Below are 23,118 nucleotides of genomic sequence, written 5' to 3'. Positions count from 1 at the left end.
CTCCTATTCAGACCTCCTATTTCGACCTCTTATCCCGACCTCCTTTCCCGTCCTCATATATCGACCTCCTATCTTGACCTCCTATCCCATCCTCCTATCTCGATCTCCTATCCCAACCTCCTATCCAGACCTCCCAACCCGTCCTCATATCCGGTCCTCCTATCCCATCCTCCTATCCCGACCTCCTACCTGACCTCCTATTCCGACCTCATATCTCGTCCTCATATCCCGTCATCCTATCCCGACCTCCCATCCCTACCTCCTATCCCGACCTCCCATCCCGTCCTCATATCCCGACCCGTAATATGTATACCAGGTATTGAAATAGCTCCAGCCGTGCGGAAATTATATGGGAACATACATTTCCCATTGATTTGGGAAATGACCCTTACAAATGGGGGTAGTTAAGGGTTAAATTAACTATCCTATATTTTAAGTGGACATATAAGTAACATATGACCAAGTATTATCGAAATATCTCCAGCTGTTTGGAAGTTATGCAGTAACACATATTTCCCATTGACTTGCATGGGACTTTAAACATAAGCCCCTCCCCTGGAAAATGGGGGGTGAGTAAGGGTTAAATTACCCATCCTATGTTTGTTGTTGACATATAAGTAACGTGTGCCAAGTTTCATGTTAATATCTTTAGCCGTTTGAAAGTTTTTGTGGAACATACATACATACATATATACATACATACACACACACACACGTTGAGTTTATATATATATATATATATATATATATATATATATATATATATATATATATATATATATAATAAAAACCACCAAATTGTAGTGCCTGTATATACCAACACCTTAATGAAATTAAACAATAAATGGTCATCACCAATAGCAACCGCACATGAAAAGGCTCTGCTGGGCCCTGCCAGCCTATCATGTGCTAGATCAGAGCTGGGCATTGTACGGCCGACCGTGCGGGGCGGTCAGAGCCAAACAAAGGGCTGTATGTGGCCCGCGGGCCGTACAATGCCCAGGTCTGTGCTAGATAGTATTTAGAACCGCCAGCGTGTTTCTACCACCAGGAAAGAGGTGGCATCATCAGGGAGGTAGATTAATATGTTATACACTGATGACCATATAGTAATCATAAAACATGGTAAGAACAGCAATATTGACCCAAATTTTAGAAGTAGCCTGCATTATATGGACCTACTGTTAAAGTAAAAACCCTGATATTCCTGTAGAGAAAAATGGGATCCAATTCAGCGTCCTGTAAAGAAATAGTGGTCTGTCCCCTCTCGGTCAAATATCAATGGTTGCCATTTCCACTTGAAATAAAACACAGGCAAAAGAAAAGCCCGTTCAATAATGTATCCTGAAAAGGAAATGTAGGGACATACAGTGGGGATCAAAAGTTTGGGCACCCCAGGTAAAAATTTGCATTAATGTGCATAAAGAAGCAAAGGAAAGATGGAAAAATCTCCAAAAGGCATCAAATTGCAGATTAGACATTCTTATAATATGTCAACAAAAGTTAGATTTTATTTCCATCATTTACACTTTCAAAATAACAGAAAATAAATAAATGGTGTCTGCAAAAGTTTGGGCACCCTGCAGAGTTAATATCTTGTACTGCCCCCTTTGGCAAGTATCACAGTTTGTAAACACTTTTTGTAGCCAGCCAAGAGTCTTTCAATTCTTGTTTGAGGTATCTTTGCCCATTCTTCCTTACAAAAGTCTTCCAGTTCTTTGAGATTTTTGTTACGCACTGCTCTTTTAAGGTCTATCCATAGAATTTCAATTATGTTGAGGTCAGGAGATTGTGAAGGCCATGGCAAAACCTTCAGTTTACGCCTCTTGATGTAATCCACCATGGATTTTGAGGTGTGTTTAGGATCATTATCCATTTGTAGAAGCCATCCTATCTTTAAATTCAGCTTTTTCACAGATGGCATCAAGTTAGCATCCAAAATTTGCTGACATTTTTTTAAATCCATTTTTCCTTCTACTCGTGAGATATTCCCTGTGCCACTGGCTGCAATACAACCCCAAAGCATGATTGATCCACCCCCATGGTTAACAGTTGGACAGAGGTTCTTTTCATTAAATTCTGTTCCCCTTCTTCTCCAAACGTACCTTTGCTCATTCCGTCCAAAAAGTTCAATTTTAACCTCATCGGTCCACAGAACTTGTTTCCAAAATGCATCAGGCTTGTCTATATGTTCATTTGCAAAGTTCAAACGCTGATTTTTGTGGTGAGGACGTAGAAGAAGTTTTCTTTTGATGACTCTTCCATGAAGACCATATTTGTACAAGTATCTCTTTATAGTGGAATAGTGTACCACAACTCCAGTGTCTGTCAGATCTTTCTGGAGGGATTGTGCAGTCAAACGTGGGTTTTGAATTGTTTTTCTCACAATCCTGCAAGCTGTTCTGTCTGATATTTTTCTTGGTCTTCCAGATCTTGCTTTAACTTCCACTGTTCCTGATGACTGCCATTTCTTAATTACATTCTGAACAGAGGATATTGACATCTGAAAACGTTTTGCTAACTTCTTATAGCCTTCTCCAGCTTTGTGAGCGTCAACTATTTTCAGTTTCAGATTTCTAGACAACTGCTTAGAAGAACCCATGGTGCTGATTGTTGTGGCAAGGTCAGATGAGTCTGGGCATTTAAAACCTTTGAGATTGACATCACCTGGTCTTCCCAGATGATGATTGAGAACAATCCATGACACTGGCAGGTCACAGCTTTGCAAAGGGGGCAGTGCATGCTATAAATTCTGCAGGGTGCCCAAAGTTTTGCAGATGCCATTTTTTTTGTTTTCTGTTATTTTGAAAGTGTAAATGATGGAAATAAAATCTAACTTTTGTTGACATATTATAAGAATGTCTAATCTGTAATTTGATGCATTATGGAGATTTTTCCATCTTTCCTTGGCTTCTTTATGCACATTAATACAAATTTTTACCTGGGGTGGCCTAAAACTTTTGATCCCAACTGTAGTAGATCCCTCTGAAAGTACTCATGGTTAGCTGTATCAGGAGCCGGGCTCAGCATTACCTGCTGTTGGGCAGGGAGCCGGGGAATGTTCCAGCACAACTCTCCTAGTGCGGCGAGATGCCGGTGTCTGACGTAACTACCGGTCTAAGGCGGAAGTTATAGCGCCCGGCTGACAGCCCACTCCGTGACGCACATAAACAGAGCGGGCGTGCTGCCGTAATTAACCTAGCCAGTGCGCATAGTATCTAACCTCCCCACATTATAGTAGTAACTGTAGTAAACAGGGTTTAAGGTAAGTATTGACCGTGATGCCAAACAGATAGATTTGTATGAGATGCATTCATACAACCTATATGGAGACTCTCCAAAAAATTTATTCATGGGCACATTTCATCATTTAAGGCAGGGAGAAGAAGGGGATGATCACTTTATCACAGGCTCTGATCTCATATCAACATAAATAAAACAGACTTTATGGGGGGTTTTCTTCATCCCTCCAGTCTGTAGCTATCCCCATGATATATGGACAGGGACTATTACATGAACTCAGACATATTGTAAAGGGGTTGCATATTGATACAGCCATGAAAGGGGGATTGCTGGGAGAGTCCCTAAGGGGAGGGGTGGGAGGGCAATATCAGTGGCTCTAATGGGCCCTGACCTGTCCCTAGTCAGCCCTGGGTCTCAGTCCCTAAGCCTAGGTGGGGTGGCCGCCCTAAAAAGGGCAGTCCCACTCTGGAACCTCCTGATGATCCCTAAACATTGTATCTAGGGTGACCCCTAGCTCCTAATCTGGCCGACTACGGCCCTCCCTCTCTACCTAACAGGGACGTGCACACATAGGAGTGAAAGGGGGCTGGAGCCCCTGCCCTTTTCCTCACCTGCCCCTCTAGTTCCCTCACAAAAGGAGGTGAAGTAAAAAGGATCCATTGCTGGGGAGATTTTTTATGTGGTTTAATGGAGGGTGCTGTGCCCTCCCTGCAGTAAGGGGGCGCCACTCACCCTGTCATTATCTGCCATTTCTCTGCTTCTCTCCACACGGAGGAGACAGGAGCAAAAGAGGCAGAGAGAAGCCCCGCCCACAGCATGTCCGGCCTCAGACTTCAGCCTGTGCAGAGGGGGATGGAGCCCTTACTTACTGTAAGTAACTGAAAATATATGTGAGTGATTGTATGTGTGTGTATATAGCTTTATGTGCCTGTGCAGAGGGGGATGGTACCCTTACTTACTGTAAGTAACTGAAAATATAAGTGAGTGATTGTATGTATGTATGTATGTGTGTATGTATGTATGTGCCTGTGCAGAGAGGGATGGCTGGGGCCTTAGTGTAAGTGAGTGTGTATATATGAGTAATTGTATGTCAGTGTGTCTGTATGATGTGTGTGTGTGTGTGTATATATATATATATATATACATATATATACAGTGGCGTTGCGACCCGGGTGCGGGGGGTGCGGCCCGCACCGGGTGACACCAACCTAATGGGGTGACACCAAGACGCTCCGCAGCACCCACACCCCCTCCCCAGCTACACTGACACCCCCCTATGTGCCCGACCGGCCTCCCATCCGTCAGCACCCCCCCGCCTGTGCTGTGTGTGCGGTGCGCCCGTCCGTTAGCACCCCCCCCCTTTCAGTGCGCCCGTCCGTCGTCACGCCCCCCCCCCCCCCTCACCTTCACCAGTACTGTGCCCGGCCTCCGCTCCCACGTCTGCGCCGGCCTGACGTCACACCGCATGGCCGCGCAGGGGGACGTCAGTTACGTCACCCGCATTGCGCCCGGTGAGAAGGATCGCTGCGCTGGATGGGTGAGTGTGTATGTCTGTCTCTATCTATGTTTGTGACTCTGTGTGTGTGTGTGTGACTGTGTGTTTGTGTGACTCTGTGTGTGTGACTCTGTGTGTGACTGTGTGTGTGTGACTGTGTGTCTGTCTGTGAGTGTGTGTCTCTCTGACTGTGTGTGTGTGACTGTGTGTCTGTCTGTGAGTGTGTGTCTCTCTGACTGTGTGTGTTTGTGTGTGTGTGTCTCTCTGTGTTGTATGTGTTTTTTTGTGTGTGTGTGTGTGTGTGTGGGGAGACTTTGACGCATTGTGGGGAACCTGCAAGGGAACGTGCGGCCTAATGTGGGGAGTCTATGCTACCTAATGTGGGGAGTCTATGCTACCTAATGTGGGGAGTCTATGCTACCTAATGTGGGGAGTCTATGCTACCTAATGTGCGGAGTCTATGCTACCTAATGTGCGGAGTCTATGCTACCTAATGTGCGGAGTCTATGCTAGCTAATGTGGGGAATCTGCTACCGAATGTGGGGAAACTGCTACCTAATGTGGGGAAATTGCTACCTAATGTGGGGTAACTGGTACCTACCTAATGTGGGGAAACTGGTACCAAATGTGGGGAATCTATGCTGCCTAATGTGGGGAAAAGATGCTACCTAATGTGGGGAAACTGCTACCTACCTAATGTGGGGGAACTGCTGCCTACCTAATGCTCCCCCCCCTGGCAGTAGCACCCTCATCATCTGCCAGCAACTACCCCCCCCCCCCCAGCAGCAGCACCTCCATCAGCAGATCCTGATGGTGGATGATGGCGGTGCTCCTGCCAGGAGGATGATCCTGCCGATGGATGATGGGGGTGATACTGCCAGGGGGGATGGCCAGTAGCACCCTCATCATCCTTCAGCAACACCCTCCCCCAGTAGTAGCACCCCGATCATCCACTAGCAACACCACCAATACCCCCCTCCCGTGGTAATAGCATCAGCTAACGGATGTTGAGGGGTGTTACTGCGGTTGTGGTATTATATTCAGAGGGTGCACTGTATGGCAACGTTATATTCAGAGGGCGCAGTTTGTGGTAGTATTATATTCAGAGGGCACAGTGGGTGGTAGTATTATATTCAGAGGGCGCAGTTTGTGGTAGTATTATTAGAGATGAGCGAACTTACAGTAAATTCGATTCGTCACGAACTTCTCGGCTCAGCAGTTGATGACTTGCGTAAATTAGTTCAGCCTTCAGGTGCTCCGGTGGGCTGGAAAAGGTGGATACATTCATAGGAAAGATTCTCCTAGGACAATATCCACCTTTTCCAGCCCACGGGAGCACCTGAAAGCTGAACTAACTTATGCAGGAAAATACATCAACTGCTGAGCCGAGAAGTTTGTGACGAGTTGAATTTACTGTAGTTTGCTCATCTCTAAGTATTATATTCAGAGGGCGCAGTGGGTGGTAGTAATATATTCAGAGTGTACAGTATGTGATAGTATTATATTCAGAGGGTACAGTATGTGATAGTATTATATTCAGAGGGTACAGTATGTGGCAGATTTATATTCAGAGGGTACAGTATGTACAGTGTGTGGTATTATTATATTCAGTGGGTATGGTGTATGGAAGGTTTATAATCAAAGAGTGTAGTGTATAGTAGTATTATATTTAGAGGATACAGTGTCTGGCAGGTTTATAATAATTATTGTTTTCATATAGAGGATGAGAATGCGCTGACATAGTGAGGAGACATCTGGGCGTCACATTCTACAGACAGAAGTTTTAGCTGGACCAGGCGGTATGTACCATCTGAATTAGATAAGGGAAGACTATAGAGAAGACGTCACCTGTAGTCACTGATATTATTGTGTATTCTCCTCACTATAGAGAAGACGTCACCTGTAATCACTGATATCATTGTGTATTCTCCTCACTATAGAGAAGACGTCACCTGTAATCACTGATATCATTGTGTATTCTCCTCACTATAGAGAAGACGTCACCTGTAGTCGCTGATATCATTGTGTATTCCCCTCACTATAGAGAAGACGTCACCTGTAGTCACTGATATCATTGTGTATTCTTCTCACTATAGAGAAGACGTCACCTGTAGTCACTGATATCATTGTGTATTCTTCTCACTATAGAGAAGACGTCACCTGTAATCACTGATATCATTGTGTATTGTCCTCACTATAGAGAAGACGTCACCTGTAGTCACTGATATCATTGTACATTCTCCTCACTATAGATAAGACGTCACCTGTAATCACTGATATCATTGTACATTCTCCTCACTATAGAGAAGACGTCACCTGTAGTCACTGATATCATTGTGTATTCTCCTCACTATAGAGAAGACGTCACCTGTAGTCACTGATATCATTGTACATTCTCCTCACTATAGAGATGTCACCTGTAGTCACTGATATCATTGTACATTCTCCTCACTATGTCCTATCAGAGCTGTAGTCACTTGTCAGTTCTACAGTTATGGTGAGTGAAACTACAACTCCCAGCATAACCTCACCACTGCTCAAAGGGGTACTCTACTGGAAAACATTTTTTTTTAATCAACTGGTGCTACAAAGTTAAACAGATTTGTAAATTACTTCTATTTAAAAATCTTAATCCTTCCAGTACTTATTAGCTGCTGTATAAGCGATTCACAGGAAGTTATTTTCTTTTTTAATTTCTTTTCTGTCTGACCACAGTGCTCTGTGCTGACACCTCTGTCCATGTCAAGAACTGTCCATAGTAGGAGCAAATCCCCATAGCAAACCTATCCTGCTCTGGACAGTTCCTGACATGGACAGAGGTGTCAGCAAATAGCACTGTGGTCAGATTGGAAAGAACTACACAACTTCCTGTGGAGCATACACCAGCTTATAAGTACTGTAAGTATTAAGATTTTAAATAGAAGTAATTTAAAAATCTGTTTAACTTTCTGGCACCAGTTGATATAAAAGTAAATGTTTTCCAGTGGAGTAACCCTTTAAGTAATTCTGGGAGCTGTATATTTAAATGGTGAAAACTTCTTTAACACTTTCCCATTCTGTGGCAACTGGTATATCTGATTATTATACTGGAATTTCTCACAATGCGCTACAACAGTGGTGTCTGTCACAACAGGCTAAAAATTTACTGGGGGGAGGGGGGAGGTATGGGGGTGACACCATTTTCTACCGCACCGGGTGACACCAACCCTAGCAACGCCACTGTATATATATATATATATATATATATATATATATATATGTATTCATACAGACACACTGACACACACACACATTATATATATATATATATATATATATATATATATATATATATATATAATAATAATGTGAGCAATTGAATGTATGTATATGTCTGTGTAGATATCTGTGAGTGATTGTATGTGTGTACCTGTATGTATGATGTGCCTGTTGATTATATCTTTTAGTATATATTCCATGTTGTATGTATGTGTCAGTGTCTCTATGTATATGTGTATATTACCTATGTACTGTATGTGTCTTTATGTTATGTGCTTGTATTTATTGAATGAAGCACATTATTAGGGAATTATTGGAGGAATGTAAGCACAGTATATAGGGAATTTATGGAAGCACAGAATATATTTCATTATATTGGAACATTATATTTTTATGTATTCTGGCACTGTGTATAGATCCTTAATGGTGGCACAGTATAGTTAAATAATAGTGGCACAGTATATAGTTCATTAATGGTGGCACAGTATATAATGAATTAATAGATGAATGGTGGCACAGTATATAGTTCATTAATAGATGAATGGTGTCACAGTATATAGTTCATTAATGGTGGCACAGTATATAATGAATTAATAGATGAATGGTGGCACAGTATATAGTTCATTAATGGTGGCACAGTATATAGGGAATTAATAGATGAATCGTGGCACAGTATATAGGGAATTAAGGGGGGTACGGTATATAATTAAAAGGAAACTGACAGGCTGTTTACTCGCACTAAACCCAATACACCAGGTTACAGTGCATGTATACAAAAATTGGTCTTTCCATTTTCTAGGTATTGCCCCACATTGCTAGTATGCGAAGTTAGTCTTGTGCGCAATGGAGGTGGAGCTTCCCTGCCTCCATCCTGTATGCTGTGCTATGCCTGGCAGTCTTTGTATATTTATAATTATTTTTTTGCCAGCATATTGCAGCATGTAAGCATATATTAGTGTGGTGTCCATCTCTTCAGTGTAAGAACCAGAGCTGTGTGGAGATTGCTGGGTGATTGGGGATGGGTGCTGGGTGATTGGGGATGGGTGATGGGTGCTGGGTGATTGGGGATGGGTGCTGGGTGATTGGGGATGGGTGCTGGGTGATGGGTGCTGGGTGATTGGGGATGGGTGCTGGGTGATTGGGGATGGGTGCTGGGTGAGGCCAGATACAGTGCACGTTCTGTCATATAGAGCTCAGGCCGGGGCATATAGGGGGAGATTTATTAAAACCTTTGCAGAGGAAAAGCCTTCTGCAAAACGATCTGATTGGTTGCTATGGGCAACTGCTCCGCTCTTTCTCTGCACAGGTTTTGTATAAATCTCCTATATAATACAGTATATTATAGGGCAGCTGTCACATGTTTTCTGTAAATAAGACTGACAACACAGCCAAAGTGTATATACACATGGCCGACCTCAGAGAAAATGTTCTTGACTCTATTTTACAAAAACACCAACTTTTATGGGGCTAGGAATGTCGAGGAGGCCTGGCGGGAGTCCACTGTGTACCTGGGCCGCAGCACATCTGCCCATTAAGTCTGGCAGACGTTTTTTTAAATAAGTGCCCTCTTTTTTTACTTGAGCCCCTGCCCTCTAAAATGTCTGTGCACGTCCCGGCTACCTAAGTGGTCACCCATATCCCCCCCTTCTGATTATTTACAAAAGGCAGCTAAAGTTTAGCCCCTGTGGTGATACCATATTTAATCTGTATATCCACCTGCATTCTTTATGTAACAGGTGTCTGTCCGTATTACCCTGTCTCTGGGATGGTAAGATTTTGTCAATGCCAGCAAAGCGTATATCTGAGAGGCTACCCTTATGGATCTGGTTCATATGAGTAGCTAGGGCAGTGTCCCTGTGGTTTCTAATGTCCCCTATGTGTTCCAGTATTCTCCTTCTCAGTTCCCTAATTGTTTTTTGGAAGAGAAAAGCGGAAAGGCGCTCCTAGTGGAGTAACGTAGAAGTAAGGGTAAACAAATAGGTAGATTCAATACAGCTTACCAGATCAGGTTGTGCAACTACATACACAATAATGGGTAAGGTGTGTAGTTAAAATGGATTCTGTCTGCAGCCTTCCTGAGCACATGTAGAGTAAAATCAAAAGGAAGCTTCATTTGGAACAGGATAGTGGCCCTAAGTGGAACAGAGGATCACAAAGCCAGGATAAAATCCATCTGATTTATTACCAACAATGCAACGCGTTTCGCTGTGTATGCACAGCTTCTTCAGGCATGGCAAGGTAAGGGAACACCCTTGGTTTTATACACAATAGGGTGTTAACCCTTTACAGAATTTAATTGCACAACATTACAAAGAATTACAAAAAGTATATGTGAGCATTCCTATTATCAAGAAGGATAATGCTAAGAAATTATTATATACTTTTAAATTACTTGATATTTTTTATTTTATTTCAACCTATATATAAATAAAAGAAATTAATATAGTATGCAAAAGACAATGAGCGCTATCGGGCTACTTACGGGATCAAATTTATTAGAGGAAAAAATTATATGTGTAAAGTATATATGCACAAAAATATATATATAAAGAAAAGAAGGGCAATTGAAGAAAAAACGCATGCAACTGATCATATGATGCGTTATTTCCAGAATTTGATGGAAAAAGTATAATATTAATAAATAAGGACGGTCACAATCATACCTGTACATAGACAAACTCTACTACCGTAGAACTTCAATAAGATGCAACATTCGATATAAAATTATTATAACAAAAATTGTAACAAAAATTATTAAAAGTGGGAAGAAGAATTAACAAACATTTTTGATAGTTTCATAGAGACCAAAAGGGACCAACGAACCTAACTTGTGAATCAAAAACGATTCACGATTAATAAGGCGTTGGTACCTATTATGAACATGTTCTGGGATAGTTTCTAAAATTATTAATTGTAGTGACTCAAGGGAACTAGCATGTTTAATAGTGAAGTGTCTTGAAAGGCTATGTAACATAAATTTATGTTTAATGTTCCAACGGTGTTTATTCCTGCGGGACCGCACCGTCTGAATGGTGCGGCCCGCATACTGGAGATTACAGCTGCAAGATAGAAGATATACAGCAAAGGTAGTGTCACAAGATACACAAGCCTTTATTTTATAAATGTTATTAGTATGTGACGACTGAAATTGAATTTTAGGTGTACCCACCTAAATAGTTTTTCGCACATACAAAAGTGGACAGGTACAGTATGCAACATATATGATTGATTTCGAAGTACAGTTTATAAAGTTTCTAATTTGCAGAGATTCGTGTCGCATTGGTACTATAGATGTTTAAGTAATATACTGGCAGGCTCAGCAGTTATGACATTTAAAGCATCCTGTTATATTTCCCATTTTATTCAGCCAGTTCTGGGTTGAGGAGTTATCTGGATGAAGGTGACTCTGGACCAATACATCCCCAATGCTCCCACCTGTCTAAATGTTATCTGGGGAGAGGGACCTATAATATCCCATAGACCCGGGTCCATTTTTTAAATATCCCAATGATGGGAGATTATTTCCCGGATCTTTGGAGATTGTCTATCAAAAGTTCCAATAATTCTTGCTGGTTGGGGTCCAGACTCCATAGATCTAGGGGTTAGCAAGTCATTCCTGGGTGTCAGAATTGCAGTGCGGTAAGCCTGTGACAAAACAAAATCGGGGTTTCCCCTGCTTTGAAATCTCTGCCTCATGACCAAGGCCTCTTTCTTAAATTCTCTTGGCGATGAACAGTTCCTCCTGAGGTGGAGATATTGGCCCTTTGGGATCCCCCTTTTAAGGGGTCCCGGGTGAAAACTCTCTCACCTCAGGAGGCTGTTCATCAAAGTTTTTTTTTCGGTATATGGTGCTCTGCAGAGTCCCTTCTGCATCCTTATAAATCTTGATGTCCAAGAAGCTCAATTCGTATATTCAAAGCAAGGTCTTGTTACCAGTGGGGACCTCAGGGATCTGTACTGGGACCAATTTAGTTTAATATCTTTATCAGTGAGATTGCGGAAGGTCTCGATGGTAAGGTATTGGTCTTTTTGCTGATGACACAAAGATTGGTAACAGGGTTGATGTTCTTGGAGGGATATGCCAAATGGAAAAGGGTTTGGGTAAACAAGATAAATGGTCAGAACTCTGGCAACTGAAGTTTAATACGCATAAGTGCAAGATAATGTACCTGGGATGTTAAAACCCTCAGACAGAGTATAGACTGTGATACAGTCCCAACCTCAGTATCTGAAAGGGGGAAAGGGATTTAGGGGTCACTATTTCAGAAGGCAGACATTGAAATAGAGCAGCAGGTAATGCTAGCAGAATGCTTGGATGTATAGGGAGAGGTATTAGCAGTAGAAAGAGGGAAGTGCTCATGCTGCTGTACAGAACACTGGTGAGATGTCACTTGGAGTATTGTGCACAGTACTGGAGGCCGTATCTCCAGAAGAATATCGATATTTTGGAGAAAGTTTAGAGAAGAGCTACTAAACTAGTCCATGGGTTGAAGGATAAAACTTATCAAGAAAGGTTAAAGGACCTTAACATGTATAGCTTGGAAGAAAGACAAGACAGAGGGGATATGATAGAAACTTTTAAACACATAAAGGGAATCAACACAAAGGAGGAGAGGATATTTAAAAGAAGAACTACCACAAGAGGACATAGTTTTAAATTAGAGGGGTTATAGTTTTAAAAAGTAATATGAGGAAGTATTACTTTACTGAGCGAGTAGTGGATGCATGAAATAGCCTTCCAGCAGAAGTAGTAGCTACAAATACTGTGAAGGAGTTTAAAGGGGTACTCCACCCCTAGACATCTTATCCCCTATCCTTTGGATAGGGGATAAGATGACTGATCACGGGGGTCCCGCCGCTGGGGACCCCCACAATATAGCATGCAGCACCCACCTGTTTCTTGTCCGGAAACACTGGAGGGTCTGGGTCGCGACCACGGGAACAGAAGTCCGTGACATCATGACTCCACCCCCATGTGACATCACGCCCCATCCCCTCAATGCAAGCCCTCCAGCACTTTCGGACAAGAAACAGGTGGGTGCCACATGCTATATTGCGGGGGTCCCCAGCGGCGGGACCCCCGCGATCAGACATCTTATCCCCTATCCTTTGGTTAGGGGATAAAATGTCTAGGGGTGGATTACCCCTTTAAGCATGCATGGGATAGGTATAAGGCTATCCTTTACATAAGATAGGGATAGGTATAAGGCTATTCTTCATATAAGGTAAGGACAAGGACTATTCATAGTATTCAGAATAATGGGCAGACTAGATGGGTCAAATGGCTCTTTTCTGCTGACACATTCTATGTTTCTATGACAGCCAATTTTGGTGAATTTCCCAAAAATTTATTTTGGGAGGTTCACTCATCTCCAATGCTGGGTGAATACCCAGCATTGGAGATGAGTGAACCTCCCAAAATTATTTTTGGGAGACAGAGATATTGAGGACAAACAACTATTAACTTAGAATTCCCTAACAAGGTAATTTAAAATTATAGAAGGTGAAGAAAAACATGCGCATGTCGTGAAGGACTGTTACGCCGAGCGCTCCGGGTCCCCGCTCCTCCCCGGAGCGCTCGCTTCTCTCTCTCCGCTGCAGCGCTCCGGTCACGTCCTCTGACCCGGGGCGCTGCGATCCCGCTGCCAGCCGGGATGCGATTCGCGATGCGGGTAGCGCCCGCTCGCGATGCGCACCCCGGCTCCCCTACCTGACTCGCTCCCCGTCTGTTCTGTCCCGGCGCGCGCGGCCCCGCTCCCTAGGGCGCGCGCGCGCCGGGTCTCTGCGATTTAAAGGGCCACTGCGCCGCTGATTGGCGCAGTGGTTCCAATTAGGGTAATCACCTGTGCACTTCCCTATATTACCTCACTTCCCTTGCACTCCCTTGCCGGATCTTGTTGCCTTAGTGCCAGTGAAAGCGTTCCTTGTGTGTTCCTAGCCTGTGTTCCAGACCTTCTGCCGTTGCCCCTGACTACGATCCTTGCTGCCTGCCCCGACCTTCTGCTACGTCCGACCTTGCTCCTGCCTACTCCCTTGTACCGCGCCTATCTTCAGCAGCCAGAGAGGTGAGCCGTTGCTAGTGGATACGACCTGGTCACTACCGCCGCAGCAAGACCATCCCGCTTTGCGGCGGGCTCTGGTGAAAACCAGTAGTGGCTTAGAACCGGTCCACTAGCACGGTCCACGCCAATCCCTCTCTGGCACAGAGGATCCACTACCTGCCAGCCGGCATCGTGACAGTAGATCCGGCCATGGATCCCGCTGAAGTTCCTCTGCCAGTTGTCGCTGACCTCACCACGGTGGTCGCCCAGCAGTCACAACAGATAGCGCAACAAGGCCAACAGCTGTCTCAACTGACCGTTATGCTACAACAGTTACTACCACAGCTTCAGCAGTCATCTCCTCCGCCAGCTCCTGCACCTCCTCCGCAGCGAGTGGCCGCTCCTGGGATACGCTTATCCTTGCCGGATAAATTTGATGGGGACTCTAAGTTTTGCCGTGGCTTTCTTTCCCAATGTTCCCTGCATCTGGAGATGATGTCGGACCTGTTTCCCACTGAAAGGTCTAAGGTGGCTTTCGTAGTCAGTCTTCTGTCCGGAAAAGCCCTGTCATGGGCCACACCGCTCTGGGACCGCAATGACCCCGTCACTGCCTCTGTACACTCCTTCTTCTCGGAAATCCGAAGTGTCTTTGAGGAACCTGCCCGAGCCTCTTCTGCTGAGACTGCCCTGTTGAACCTGGTCCAGGGTAATTCTTCCGTTGGCGAGTATGCCGTACAATTCCGTACACTTGCTTCAGAATTGTCCTGGAATAATGAGGCCCTCTGCGCGACCTTCAAAAAAGGCCTATCCAGCAACATTAAAGATGTTCTGGCCGCACGAGAAATTCCTGCTAATCTACATGAACTTATTCACCTAGCCACTCGCATTGACATGCGTTTTTCTGAAAGGCGTCAGGAACTCCGCCAAGATATGGACTCTGTTCGCACGAGGCGTTTCGTCTCCTCGGCTCCTCTCTCCTCTGGTCCCCTGCAATCTGTTCCTGTGCCTCCCGCCGTGGAGGCTATGCAGGTCGACCGGTCTCGCCTGACACCTCAAGAGAGGACACGACGCCGTATGGAGAACCTCTGCCTGTACTGTGCTAGTACCGAACACTTCCTGAGGGATTGTCCTATCCGTCCTCCCCGCCTGGAAAGACGTACGCTGACTCCGCACAAAGGTGAGACAGTCCTTGATGTCTACTCTGCTTCTCCACGTCTTACTGTGCCTGTGCGGATGTCTGCCTCTGCCTTCTCCTTCTCTACAGTGGCCTTCTTGGACTCTGGATCTGCAGGAAATTTTATTTTGGCCTCTCTCGTCAACAGGTTCAACATCCCGGTGACCAGTCTCGCCAGACCCCTCTACATCAATTGTGTAAATAATGAAAGATTGGACTGTACCATACGTTTCCGCACGGAGCCCCTTCTTATGAGCATCGGATCTCATCATGAGAGGATTGAACTTTTGGTCCTCCCCAATTGCACCTCGGAGATTCTCCTTGGACTTCCCTGGCTTCAACTTCATTCCCCAACCCTGGATTGGTCCACTGGGGAGATCAAGAGTTGGGGGTCCTCTTGTTCCAAGAACTGTCTAAAACCGGTTCCCAGTAACCCTTGCCGTAACTCTGTGGTTCCTCCAGTAACCGGTCTCCCTAAGGCCTATATGGACTTCGCGGATGTTTTCTGCAAAAAACAAGCTGAGACTCTACCTCCTCACAGGCCTTATGATTGCCCTATCGACCTCCTCCCGGGTACTACCCCACCCCGGGGCAGAATTTATCCTCTCTCTGCCCCAGAGACTCTTGCCATGTCCGAATACGTCCAGGAGAATCTAAAAAAGGGCTTTATCCGTAAATCCTCCTCCCCTGCCGGAGCCGGATTTTTCTTTGTGTCCAAAAAAGATGGCTCCCTACGTCCTTGCATTGACTACCGCGGTCTTAATAAAATCACGGTTAAGAACCGCTACCCCTTACCCCTCATCTCTGAACTCTTTGATCGCCTCCAAGGTGCCCACATCTTTACTAAATTGGACTTAAGAGGCGCCTATAACCTCATCCGCATCAGAGAGGGGGACGAGTGGAAAACGGCATTTAACACCAGAGATGGACACTTTGAGTATCTGGTCATGCCCTTTGGCCTGTGCAACGCCCCTGCCGTCTTCCAAGACTTTGTCAATGAAATTTTTCGTGATCTGTTATACTCCTGTGTTGTTGTATATCTGGACGATATCCTAATTTTTTCTGCCAATCTAGAAGAACACCGCCAGCATGTCCGCATGGTTCTTCAGAGACTTCGTGACAACCAACTCTATGCCAAAATCGAGAAATGTCGGTTTGAATGCCAATCTCTTCCTTTTCTAGGATATTTGGTCTCTGGCCGGGGACTACAGATGGATCCAGACAAACTCTCTGCCGTCTTAGATTGGCCACGCCCCTCCGGACTCCGTGCTATCCAACGCTTTTTGGGGTTCGCCAATTATTACAGGCAATTTATTCCACATTTTTCTACCATTGTGGCTCCTATCGTGGCTTTAACCAAAAAAAATGCTGATCCCAAGTCCTGGCCTCCTCAAGCAGAAGACGCCTTTAAACGACTCAAGTCTGCCTTTTCTTCGGCTCCCGTCCTCTCCAGACCTGACCCTTCCAAACCCTTCCTATTGGAGGTTGATGCCTCCTCAGTGGGAGCTGGAGCTGTTCTCCTACAAAAAAATTCTTCCGGGCATGCTGTCACTTGTGGTTTTTTCTCTAGGACCTTCTCTCCAGCGGAGAGGAACTACTCCATCGGGGATCGAGAGCTTCTAGCCATTAAATTAGCACTTGAGGAATGGAGGCATCTGCTGGAGGGATCAAGTTCTCCTGTTATTATCTACACCGACCACAAGAACCTCTCCTACCTCCAGTCTGCCCAACGGCTGAATCCTCGCCAGGCCCGGTGGTCTCTGTTCTTTGCCCGATTTAATTTTGAGATTCACTTTCGTCCTGCCGATAAGAACATTAGGGCCGATGCTCTCTCTCGTTCCTCGGATGCCTCAGAAGTTGAACTCTCTCCGCAACACATCATTTCACCTGACTGCCTGATCTCCACTTCTCCTGCCTCCATCAGGCAGACCCCTCCAGGAAAGACCTTTGTTTCTCCTCGCCAACGCCTCGGAATCCTCAAATGGGGTCACTCCTCCCATCTCGCAGGTCATCCGGGTATCAAGAAATCTGTGCAACTCATCTCCCGCTTCTATTGATGGCCGACTCTGGAGACGGATGTTGTGGACTTTGTGCGAGCCTGCACTATCTGTGCCCGGGATAAGACTCCTCGCCAGAAGCCCGCTGGGTTTCTTCATCCTCTGCCTGTCCCCGAACAGCCTTGGTCTCTGATTGGTATGGACTTTATTACTGATTTACCCCCTTCCCGTGGCAACACTGTTATTTGGGTGGTCGTTGATCGATTCTCCAAAATGGCACATTTCATCTCTCTTCCTGGTCTTCCTTCTGCGCCTCAGTTGGCTAAACAATTTTTTGTACACATTTTTCGTCTTCACGGGTTGCCTACGCAGATTGTCTCGGATAGAGGCGTCCAATTCGTGTCTAAATTCTGGAGGGCTCTCTGTAAACAACTCAAGATTAAATTAAATTTTTCTTCTGCATATCATCCCCAGTCCAATGGACAAGTAGAAAGAATTAACCAGATCTTGGGTGATTATTTGCGACATTTTGTTTCCTCCCGCCAGGATGACTGGGCAGATCTTCTCCCATGGGCCGAATTCTCGTATAACTTCAGGGTCTCTGAATCTTCCTCCAAATCCCCATTTTTCGTGGTGTACGGCCGTCACCCTCTTCCCCCCCTCCCTACTCCCTTGCCCTCTGGTCTGCCCGCTGTGGATGAAATTTCTCGTGACCTTTCCATCATATGGAGAGAGACCCAAAATTCTCTCTTACAGGCTTCTTCACGCATGAAGAGATTCGCGGATAAGAAAAGAAGAGCTCCTCCCGTTTTTTCCCCTGGAGACAAGGTATGGCTCTCCGCTAAATATGTCCGCTTCCGTGTCCCTAGCTACAAGTTGGGACCACGCTATCTTGGTCCTTTCAAAATTTTGCGTCAAATTAATCCTGTCTCTTATAAACTTCTTCTTCCTCCTTCTCTTCGTATCCCTAATGCCTTTCACGTCTCTCTTCTCAAACCACTCATCCTCAACCGTTTTTCTCCCAAATCTGTTCCTCCCACTCCTGTTTCCGGCTCCTCGGACATCTTCTCGGTCAAGGAAATCTTAGCTGCCAAAAAGGTCAGAGGAAAAAATTTTTTTTTAGTGGACTGGGAGGGTTGTGGTCCTGAAGAGAGATCCTGGGAACCTGAGGACAACATCCTAGACAAAAGTCTGCTCCTCAGGTTCTCAGGCTCTAAGAAGAGGGGGAGACCCAAGGGGGGGGGTACTGTTACGCCGAGCGCTCCGGGTCCCCGCTCCTCCCCGGAGCGCTCGCTTCTCTCTCTCCGCTGCAGCGCTCCGGTCACGTCCTCTGACCCGGGGCGCTGCGATCCCGCTGCCAGCCGGGATGCGATTCGCGATGCGGGTAGCGCCCGCTCGCGATGCGCACCCCGGCTCCCCTACCTGACTCGCTCCCCGTCTGTTCTGTCCCGGCGCGCGCGGCCCCGCTCCCTAGGGCGCGCGCGCGCCGGGTCTCTGCGATTTAAAGGGCCACTGCGCCGCTGATTGGCGCAGTGGTTCCAATTAGGGTAATCACCTGTGCACTTCCCTATATTACCTCACTTCCCTTGCACTCCTTTGCCGGATCTTGTTGCCTTAGTGCCAGTGAAAGCGTTCCTTGTGTGTTCCTAGCCTGTGTTCCAGACCTTCTGCCGTTGCCCCTGACTACGATCCTTGCTGCCTGCCCCGACCTTCTGCTACGTCCGACCTTGCTCCTGCCTACTCCCTTGTACCGCGCCTATCTTCAGCAGCCAGAGAGGTGAGCCGTTGCTAGTGGATACGACCTGGTCACTACCGCCGCAGCAAGACCATCCCGCTTTGCGGCGGGCTCTGGTGAAAACCAGTAGTGGCTTAGAACCGGTCCACTAGCACGGTCCACGCCAATCCCTCTCTGGCACAGAGGATCCACTACCTGCCAGCCGGCATCGTGACAAGGACATTAGCGGGAAAAGCAGTGGTAAGAACACAAAAATTGCTTCTTACCAGGAGGTGTTATGCTAAGAGCACAACACCTTGTAGTGCTAGAGATAAAAAGTGATGGTCAGGAGCCCCAGATCCCTTCGGTGAAAATGGTCATCTAGCGATAGAAGGTCAGGTAGAAATGGCTGTATCCTTATCGGCAAAAATGGGACATAAAACCAGGCACTTCTCTGCAATGAACAGTAGTTTTATTAAGGAAACATGCAAAACTACTGTTCATTGCACAGAAGCATCTGGTTTAATGTCCCATTTTTGCCGATAAGGTTACGACCATTTTCATGGTTTGGCCATGGCCCCAAGGAAATTATATGCAATACGCACAATCACCTTCGAGATAATTGTGAGCTTCAAGCTTTGTTGCAACACATTATTGGTCTTGCATTTTTGTATGTTCACTGTCTTGTTATTATTATTTCATGCAAATACATAAATTAAACCTTTAAAAAATTTCAATTGTTAGTGGGTATGGGTTTCCCCCTGGGTACTCCAGTATCCTCCTATGCTCCTATTGGACACAGGGGCAGTAAACAGTGGCAATGTCTGTATAGTGCTGCAGAATATGTTAATACTACATCGGCACCAAAAACAAAAATACATATGGATGTGACATTCAGAAGTCCACATACCTTAAACCAGAGAGTGTATCCTTTTACTAGTATTTCCATTAGTCTTTTTGGTGTTTGGAGTGGCGTCCTCCTTTATTCTAAAACCAATAGGTCACTAGGCTTTCTATGAAATTGCCCCACTATATGTGTCTTATACAGTGGACAAGTATGCAGTATAATGGACTGCATTTAAAGTTAGATATAGAGGGGATACATGCTGAGGGTACTTCCATTTACTAGATACAATAGTGCACAGATTGTGAGGGTTCAGGGAGCAATGTGAGTGAATAAATTAGGTACAGTGCTACAGAATACATGTAATGCCATCTTTCTATAAATAAGGAAGAAGTAATAAATATATGTGATCACAATCTCTCTCTATGACTATTGACCAAAATCACATAAGATTGACAGGAATATGGTAGCATAGTGCATTCCCATGGTCCCCATTCCAAGTGTTATATATTTTCCATTTGATATGAAGCATAAATACATTAAGTGCCAGAAATGCCATTAGTCTAAATGTGCTCTATAAATATAGTCTGAGCTGAATTGGCGGCTCTGATACACTTTAGTGACTGTGTGTCTGCTCCTTGTATATACTAGTAAATAATGCACGAGAAAATGCACATTTAGGCAGAAATCACACATCAATCAGGAAAGGCAAGAGAAGGCATTATGTTGAAACGGAGAAGGGAGAGGGGGATGTGAGGGAGAGAGAAGGCAAGAGAGAGAGAAAACAAGAACACTGCACTGACAGAGCTGCTTCAGGCTGGAGATGGGAGGTTATAGCAGGAGACTTTAGTGTCCCCGGCCACCGCACAGTCAGCAATGAGTTAACATTTTTGTGTGTGTGGTGGTAGGTGGAGTTTTTCACTTTCATGCAAAGGTGTGCCTGAAGCCCTGCTGAGAAAAGGCACATACTGCAAGGTGAGGGAAGCACAGAGAGCTTGACAAAGTTTTCCCAGAGTACAGAACCAACGCTGGGCCCAGGATGTTGGTAAAGGAGTACCGGATCTGTATGCCCCTAACAGTGGACGAGGTAAGCTACCAAATCCCATTCTCCTTTTACAGAACTGCATATGGTTTGGGTTACTGTATTTTCTTTCAGCAAATGCCAAACGTGCGCGCTTAATTCATTGCAGTGTGAACGCAGACAGAAGGACAGGCTGTATGGAGCTAGAAGAGATGTCTGCATTCAGTCCTTTATACTCAGGTGCTTCACATAAGGAGGTCAAACATGAGCGTCGATACTGTAACCATCAGCTTTTCATGTTCCTCCATGAGGCAGAGGGTTTTGATATGCAGGCTGAATAGCACTAATTCTACTTGAAAAAAAGGCAAATGTACCTACGTCAAAGCATTTTCTCACTGCCTATGCCAGCCTGCATTTACCCCGGAGAGAATACTGGATGGGAAATGTCTTTAACTGTGATGGGAAGTGCTCCTAGTTATCATTCCACAGCTGGCTTTAACTTGTAGGTACATGCCATGTCGGACCAGTAACCTACGACACATTGCTTGTGATCCTTTCAGTTGCCAAGCTCTAACACAACTCTCATGACCGGTCATCTTAAATGTGCCTCTTGCTCCACAGAGTCCCCTCAAAACTGTGCACATTAAATCTACCATGATCCTCGTTCATTCTGAGTGAAAGGGAATGTCAATAAAACAGTGTCACATCAATAACACCTGCTTTATTCAATCTTTACATTGGGGACTTAATGGTGTGTGTATGGATGGATTTTATTAAACTGATTCTATGCAAAACCTGAAAATACATTTTGTACACACAAGTTCGGGAAGTTGAGATAGAATGAGTTGTCTGGTAAGACCCTAATAGTCTACAGAAAGTTCTTTTCTACACCAATAGGATCAGTTGCTCTCTAGTAAGATGACCCTCAGCTATAAGAAGTTTCACTATGGGCCACAACAAGTTCTATAACTTTGCTTCTTTGCCTTATGGCAGTTATTGGGGTTATGCATGAATTTTGAGTCATTGAATGAAGATGGTCTTCAAAGTGTTGTTGTTACAATAAGTGTACTGTATCTTGTTGATAGTACATTTCCTTCATAGCTTTCAGTTGGAGGAAAAATTATCTAGAACTTAAACTAATGTTTCTTATACATTCTTTGAGCATTTTATAATGTCTTACGATAGGTGCCTAAGGAAAAAAAAACACTTATTAGTGCTATAGCTTACCATGGACTTTGGGGGAAAATTACAAGATAGATAGATCATAGTGATTGATCAGCAGCCAAAAAAATCCAACACAGCCATCAGCAGATTGAAACAAATAGGTTACATCTGCAAAAGCAAGACCTAACAAGAACTAATATTAGATGATCATCTAAAATGGTAGAAGTCACCCTCTTCTGCTGTCTATGTTATACAGTGGCCCCCAAACTCTCCATCGACAGCTGATGTGGGTCAAGAGAAGGGACGACATGTTGAGTTTTCAGTGTCCTACACTTTTGTAATTTCAGGCATACCCTGCAACCGGAGGTGTCTTTCCCCTCCCATCCCATCCCCATAGGAGAAACCTGATTGTTTGGCCATGCTGAATGTTCAAGTGTATGGAGAGTTTGGAAGAGATAATTGTTGGCCAAACAAGTATTCAACTAGTTGTCCGCCAGGAGCACTTTTGGTCCCTGAGTAGCTTTGATGAAAGGGGACATTGTACCTGGAACCTTTTGACCTGGAGGTGAAGGGTTTTGGTTTATTGGGGGGGCTCTCTCCTATCAGAGAAGGGCTTGCGATGGACCACATCCTAGTGCACGTTTTTGTGTGAACACGTTTTGTATTTTTTTCTGCACTTGGGTGACTTGAGGGAAGTCCCTCAGCTCTTAAAAAAACAAACAAAAAAAAGACGTATTGTCTAGGCCATTGTTTTTCCCAAGATAAGTGAAGATAAGATTGCTTGCCAGCTGCTCATGTCCTTACATTCATGCAAGATTCTATTATCATTGAACTTCTTTTTATAGCTTACATATAGAAAATAATCTCCAAAATGCATATTTGCTTTGTAAATCAATGACATATTGGGTCTGTCAAGCGATGGATCTGGCACCACTGTCATTTTTGTTGTTCTGATCCTGTGACAGAGACAATAGACATTGTAACACGGATGGGAAAATGCCCTAAGGGTGTATTATCCAAAGTTCTTTGTGTAAGTCACACTTCAATAAACTCATTTTTCTAGTGCAGTATTTATTAGGTAAGATGTCAGTCATTTTCTTTGCTACTCTTACTCAAAGTCCCATGTAAAAGAGAATTAAAGTAAATTACCATGACTGGATAAGATCT

The 23,118-nt window shown here is 44.8% G+C and overlaps 1 protein-coding gene across 1 annotated transcript in view; it reads left to right on the top strand.

Moving 5' to 3' along the window:
- The first annotated feature begins 20,513 nt into the window (after positions 1-20,513).
- LOC130293840 (cytoplasmic phosphatidylinositol transfer protein 1-like) overlaps positions 20,514-23,118 on the top strand; it is a 218,742-nt gene continuing 216,137 nt past the window's right edge. The window contains exon 1 of the mRNA XM_056542999.1: positions 20,514-20,853. Within this exon, the coding sequence (XP_056398974.1) occupies positions 20,806-20,853 (48 nt within the window). The 5' untranslated portion in view covers positions 20,514-20,805. The remainder of the gene's footprint in view (positions 20,854-23,118) is intronic.

This window comes from Hyla sarda, chromosome 10, assembly GCF_029499605.1.
Source record: "Hyla sarda isolate aHylSar1 chromosome 10, aHylSar1.hap1, whole genome shotgun sequence".
NCBI classification, from domain to species: Eukaryota; Metazoa; Chordata; class Amphibia; order Anura; family Hylidae; genus Hyla; species Hyla sarda.
The sequence above is the reverse complement of the archived record's forward strand: the minus strand, read 5'-3'. Positions and strand labels throughout refer to the sequence as shown.